Below are 6,977 nucleotides of genomic sequence, written 5' to 3' on the forward strand. Positions count from 1 at the left end.
GTATTGTTATGAATTCCTTATCAGAAGAAGGTTTCCAGTGAGCGTCCCCTGTAGTTTCACAGCCCCAGGAGGAGCAAAAGTATGTTTTATAATTTCCACATCTACGTGCTTGGGTTCGGTTTCTCCCTTCTTTGGGACAAACGTAAAAGTCATGTTGACCCAGTCTGCATCTCGTTATGGGGGTAGAACAATAAGTACTGAGGTCATGTGAGTTGCCGGGAATATCCCAAGAGTCTGATTCAGCGGCTAGTTGACAAAAGTCTGGGGTCAAAATAGGCCACCATGTGCCAGGGATGTGGGCTGCTGTAATAGACCAAATTATTTTTCCGGTTTCGGAATACACCTGCCAAGTCAACTTCATGGGGGTATGGGGATTACTACCTAGGACGAGGGGAGTAGCGTAGAGAGCAAGAGTGATTAACAACGTGTAAGTCTTATCTTTAGCGGGTTTTGGGTGCGTTGCAGTTTCCATTCTGGATCCAGAGAGGCGTCTGTGGGCTCCTGCGGATGTGCAGCTTTCACGTGGGAAGCGTGGATCCAAGCGGTGATGCCGTCCACTTTGATTGCAGTGGGAGTGGTCAGCAGGATGGTGTAAGGTCCTTTCCACCGCGGTTCGAGGTTCTTGCTCTGGTGCCTGCGTACCCAGACGGTGTCTCCGACTTTGAAGGGATGTGGCAGCGAGGGGGTTTTGAGTTCCTCCTTGTATGCTGCGGCTAGAGGCTTCCAAACCTCGTTCTGGACCAACTGCAAGGCACGCAAATGAGTCTGCATAGATGGGGTGAGGGAGGCATAAGTTTCAGTTTCATAAAAGTTAACAGCAGGTGGTGGTGCACCATACAAAATCTCAAATGGGGTTAGCCCCTGTGGGCCTGGGGTGTTTCGGGCCCGGTATAAAGCTAAAGGTAGGAGTTGTACCCAGTCTCTAGTGCCAGTTTCAAGCGTTAATTTAGTTAGAGTCTCCTTGATGGTTCTATTCATCCTTTCTACCTGTCCTGAACTTTGGGGTCTATAAGCACAATGTAATTTCCAATTAATCCCCAATGTATTGGCCACCATCTGACTTACCTGGGAGACAAAGGCAGGCCCGTTATCTGACCCAATGGTCCCGGGTACTCCATACCTGGGAAAGATTTCTTCCAGTAATTTCTTTGCAACCACCTTAGCAGTCTCATGCCGAGTTGGGAATGCCTCGGTCCATCCAGAGAAAGTGTCAACAAAAACCAGAAGATATTTGTAGCCATACATACCAGGTTTAATTTCAGTGAAGTCTATTTCCCAATGGGTTCCGGGCTTATGGCCTTTTACCCGGATCCCTGTTCCAATTTTGATCTTACCAGCATTTACCTGGGCACATGCTTGACAGTTTTCTGCTTCTTGGCGCAGAAGTTGATCCCTGTTTGGAAGATATAAAGTACCTTCCCCACGCTCTAAGAGCTCCTTCATCTTTTTAGCCCCAAGGTGTGTTAGTCTGTGTAGGGACTTTACTAATTGTTTTGAATTTTTGAGGGGCATGATAGTCTTTCCTTGATATTTCCAGACATTTTTCCCGGGGTCATAAGTGGCCCCCAGTTTTTGTATGGCATCTAAATTTTTATCTTCATAGACCCAGTGTTCTTCATGGTCATCATGTGGTGGGTCTGCTCGTTGGGGCAATAGAGTCACTATCAAAAGCTGTGGCCCTAGGGCTGCTTTTTTGGCCGTTTCATCTGCTAATCTGTTCCCTTTGGCCTCTGGAGTATTACCTTTTTGATGACCGGGGCAATGCATGATACTTAACTTTTCAGGCAAGAATAAAGCTTTAAGTAAGGCTAATATTTCAGCCTTATTTTTGATCTCTTTTCCTTCTGAGCTTAGTAGACCCCGGCGTCTGTAAATTTCTCCGTGTATGTGAGCAGTAGCAAAGGCATATCTACTGTCAGTGTACACGTTTAGTTTCTTCCCCTCTGCCAACTTTAACGCTTGAGTCAGCGCTATCAGTTCTGCCCGCTGAGCTGATGTTCCGCCCGGAAGTGCACTCGCCCATATTACCTCAGATTCGGTGGTGACGGCTGCTCCTGCTCGTCGTTCTCCATTGAGCAGATAACTGCTTCCATCTGTGTACCAGACCAGCTCCACATCCTTCATCGGTTGGTCGGTGAGGTCCGGCCGGGTTCCCTGTGTCTCTGCAAGAATCTGCTGACAGTTGTGAGGATCGGCTTTTCCTGGGAGCGGCAGGAGGGTCGCTGGATTCAGCGTCACCATGGGACCAAACTGAATTCGGTCGGTGTCCAATAACAAAGACTGGTAATGGGTGAGTCGGGCATTTGACATCCAGCGATCAGGCGGCTGGCGAATCACAGTTTCGATGGCATGAGGGGTTAACAGGGTTAATGGCTGTCCCAAAGTCAGTTTAGTGGCATCCTTAATCAGCAGAGCCACAGCTGCAATCATCCGGAGGCATGGTGGCCATCCTGCTGCCACTGGATCTAATTTCTTTGACAGGTAGGCTATAGGTCGCCTCCAGGGCCCTAGTTTTTGGGTTAAAACCCCTTTTGCATATCCCCGTTTTTCATCTATAAACAGATCAAAGGGCTTGGTAATGTCCGGTAAGCCCAAAGCAGGGGCTGACAGAAGAGCCAATTTGATGTTATCAAATGCCAATTGATGTTCCTTAGTCCAAGCAAAGGAGTTACCTTGCTTAGTTAGTAGATACAAGGGGGCTGCTATCTCAGCAAACCCAGGAATCCAGAGTCTACAGAAACCTGCGGTCCCCAGGAATTCCCGCAGTTGCTTGGGACTCTGGGGGGTTGGTATACTTGAGATAGTCTCTTTTCTGGCAGTTGTCAACCATCGTTGACCATCATGGAGTTCATAGCCCAGATAGGTAACTTTTGTCTGACAGATTTGGGCCTTCTTTGCTGACGCCCTATACCCTAGTAGCCCCAAAGTTTGCAATAATTTCTCCGTACCTGCCTGGCAATCTTTCTCGGAGGTCGCAGCCAGCAAGATGTCATCTACATATTGGAGCATGATTAGGGAAGGGTGCCTTACACGGAAGTCTGCCAAATCCTGATGCAAAGCCTCATCGAAGAGTGTTGGGCTGTTTTTAAATCCTTGTGGCAGTCTCGTCCAGGTCAGCTGTCCAGAGATTCCCCCTTCTGGATCTTTCCATTCAAATGCGAAGAGAGCCTGACTTTGGGGAGACAGTCTTAGGCAGAAAAAAGCATCTTTCAGATCCAGAACAGTATACCAAGTATGAGTAGGAGGCAAAGTGCTAAGGAGATTGTAAGGATTTGGCACTGTGGGGTGGATATCGCATACCCTCTTGTTAACTTCCCTTAAGTCTTGGACTGGTCTGTAATCATTAGTCCCCGGCTTTTTAACTGGTAGTAGTGGGGTGTTCCAGGGCGATTGGCAAGGTGTTAGGATGCCTTGGTCTAGGAGGCGTTTGATATGCGGCTTGATGCCCTGATAGGCCTCTCTTGACATAGGATATTGTTTGATATTAATGGGAGTAGCAGCGGCCTTCAGATGAATGACTATTGGGGGCCGTTGTTTTGCCAATCCCATTCCTCCGGTTTCAGCCCAGGCCTCCGGGTAGGAACTAAGCCAATAGTCCATGTCTTTCATAGGTACCGAGGGCTTGTCAAAAAGTTTATATTCGTCTTCCAATTTGAAAGTCAATATATGTAATGGAGTCTGGTTTGGCCCCGTGATGGAGACGCCCCCATCTTTAAAATAAATTTGGGCTCTCAATTTAGCCAATAAGTCTCTTCCCAACAGTGGATACGGACAGTCAGGCACGTGTAGGAACGAATGAGAAACCTTACCTGTGGCAAGGTGTACTTCTCTCGTGGTGGTCCACCGGTAGGGTTTACTCCCAGTGGCACCTTGGACCCACGTCGTTTTGTGGCTCATGGGTCCTGGTGTCTGTGTCAGCACTGAGTGTTGGGCTCCGGTATCCACTAGGAAGGTCACAGGTTGCTCCCCTACTTGTAGAGTTACCCGGGGCTCAGGGGGGAGCTCCTGGCCCTGACTCCTCTAATCCTCATCTAATGTTAGCAGTCGGGGAGCCCGGTTGGTATCTCTCCTGGGGTTGGGGGGTCTCTTTGGGCAGTCTTTTACCCAGTGTCCTTTTTCCTTGCAGTAGGCACATTGATCTCGGTCTACATGGGGTCTGCTTTGCTCCCTGTCCCTGTTTACTTTGTTTCCCTGATGTCCTGCCTGAACTACGGTGGCCAATATTTTACTTAGTTTCCTGTTACGCCTTTGTTCTCTTTCCCTTTCTTTTTTGTCTGATTCCTCTCTAAGCTTAAGTTCTCGTTCTTCCTGCATCTTTCTGATCCTGTCCTCTCGTTCTTCTGGAGTTTCTCTTTTGTTATATATCTTTTCGGCTTCCTTCAGTAAGTCTGCCAGAGAAAAATCTTGCAAGTTATCTAGTCTCTGCAATTTAGACCTGATATCTGGGGCGGACTGCCAAATGAAAGCCATAGATACATTTCCTTTTTGGTCCTCGCTATCAGGATCAAAAGGAGTAAACCTCCGATATGCCTCTTTCAATCTTTCTAGAAATGCTGTCGGGGTTTCTGTTGCCCCTTGGGTAGTCTGTCTTACCTGAGCCAAATTAGTGGGTCGTCGCCCTGCTGCATGGAGACCTGCTATGAGTAACTGGCGATAGAGACGTAGGTGGTCCCTACCTGCTTCAGTCGCATGGTCCCAGTTTGGCCGGGTTAAAGGAAAAGCTTCATTAATCAAATTTGGGAGTTGGGTGGGACGCCCATCATCCCCTGGCACATTTTTGCGAGCTTCCAAAAGAACTTTTTGTTTCTCCTCTGAAGTGAGGAGAATTTGCAGGAGCTGCTGGCAGTCATCCCATGTTGGCTGATGAGTTACTAGGATAGACTCAATCAAAGAGGTTAGAGCTATAGGGTCTTTAGAAAAGGAAGGGTTATGGGTTTTCCAGTTATAGAGGTCAGAGGCAGAAAAAGGCCAATACTGATATTGGCCATTGGGGCCTCCCGTCTGTCGCAGGGGGAGAACTCTGGAGGTGTCTCCTGAGGCGGTGTGATCCCGGCGTCCCCGGAGCCGTCCCACCATGGGAGAAGGATCCGGGGGAGCATTGGCGACTGGGCTTTCTTGGTTCTCGTCCTCGGAGGATGCTTGATCAGGTTCAGGGGCTTGTAAGGGCTGGGGCTGATAGGGAGGAGGCTCATCAGTCAGCAAGTCAATTAGAGTTGAGTCCTCCGGCGGTAGAACCTTCTTTGGTGTTGTCCCTGTTTTAACTGAGGTCTCAGATTTGTTAAGAACAGGGTAAAGATGAGAGGTTTGGGGAGGGGGAAGTGGAATGAGGGGAGCAGAGGGTTTAAGGGGAGGACGGAGAGGGGGTTTGGGTGGAGAGAAAGGAGCAACCCAAGGGGGGGGGGGTTGGAGGCTAAGTCCTCCCAGGTAACAATGTAGGGTATCTGGTCAGGGTGTCCATGAGGACCATGGGTGAAGATTCGGGTTTTCACCTGGAAAATAAGATCAGTATTAAAAGTCCCTTCTGCTGGCCAGCTGGTGTTGAATGTTGGCCATTCTGAAGTACAGAGAGTTTTCCATTTTTTCTTTTTGACTGTCACGGACAGGTTGTCTGCTCGATCTTGAACGTCTTGCCAATGATCTAGAGTTAGGCTCAAAGGGGTTGTTAGTGATTGTCCCATGTTACTTTCAGAGAGGAAATAGAGAGACAGACACAATGACACAAAAACGAAACCAAACAGTGAGATCGCTGCGCGGCTTCGGTGGAAACCGAACAAATCAGATGGCCTGGGAGAAGTTTGTACTTCTCTTTCGCCTACAAAAATGGTGTAACCCTTGGAAACACCGGGGGCCCCAAAGAAATGGACCCTTCTGATCCCTGGGACGTCTCCCAGGGTGGCAGGGGAGAAGTCCGAGTTCGTCAACTCCTTCTCAAGCTGCCTCAGAATACTAAATGACAGAACTGCCTCAGAATACTCAGAATACTAAATGACTATGCCTAGGATCATATAGTCTTACAGATGCTGCGCGGAACAAAGAACAGATAACCAACAGGACAACAAGACAGTCAGTTTGAGCTGGCCAGCTTACCTCCCAGTGATGTCGGGTGTCCTCCGGATAGGGACCGAGATCGGAACCGGAACCGGGATCTTGGATCTCGGTGGGACCTCCACAATGAAATATCCACAGATCCCAAACCCGGAATTAACCACACGAGACACTGGCTGCAAAAAGCAGGAGGCGTTTATTCTCACACAGGCGCCTGCGGGTGCACAGCAAAACCTCAGCCGGAGCTTTGATGAGCTGGCACACCGGGCTTTGGGGTATAGATCTTTTATATGGAACAGGTGGGTTAGGTCTTAGCTTAGCACAGCAACAGCCTTCCTATTGGTCCCTCTGAATTTAGCAGTTGAGTCACCTAGGGGGGTAAACTTGTTTTTCAACTTTTTGTTCTCAGAAAAACCATAAAATTGCATTCTGTCCTTTCAGTTCCTGTTTTTAAACCTAGTTCTCAAGTTTAACCAGTAGGACTGTCTAAAAGGAACATCTTGTGATAGGGGGCCCGTTAGGGTTATCTACATGGAACATCTTGTGGTAACATTGTGCAACACCTGAGGTGCTACATGCTGCTGGAGGGGTTTTGACATGGGGGTTGGGTGAGGATGTGTCTTGCAGCTTTGAGGCCTAGGGGTTTGGTCATCTAATGCTGGGCCTGGGTCTTGAGGTCCTACACCATGTCCCTAACACTGGCTAGTATATTGAAATACAGAGCTAAAAGCTACAATCTCTGTCCCAAAATATTCTGTATAATAGGAGAAATCAGTGTCAAATCCATCCTCATGAGATGAAATATTTGATTCAATAAGAATAGAACACTATTGAAATACAAGAGACCCCAATAGATCTAATTCAGCATGGGGTTGAAAGGTCAGGGAAGGATTTTTAAAAAGGAAAACATCTAAGCCAATGTTAGGGCACAG

At 48.2% G+C, this 6,977-nt stretch overlaps 1 protein-coding gene across 1 annotated transcript; it reads right to left on the reverse strand.

The window, feature by feature from the left end:
* Positions 1 to 347: 347 nt before the first annotated feature.
* On the reverse strand, positions 348 to 6,062 carry LOC124084772 (uncharacterized). The gene is given in 2 exon segments (XM_046432150.2): positions 348 to 5,406; positions 5,409 to 6,062. Coding segments are annotated over 2 exon segments (5,259 nt in total). The 5' UTR covers positions 5,679 to 6,062; the 3' UTR covers positions 348 to 417.
* Positions 6,063 to 6,977: the final 915 nt, after the last annotated feature.

Source organism: Marmota monax, unplaced genomic scaffold (assembly GCF_021218885.2).
Source record: "Marmota monax isolate L192 unplaced genomic scaffold, Marmota_monax_Labrador192_F-V1.1 WCK01_AAM20220418_F8-fsc00071, whole genome shotgun sequence".
Taxonomy (NCBI): Eukaryota; Metazoa; Chordata; class Mammalia; order Rodentia; family Sciuridae; genus Marmota; species Marmota monax.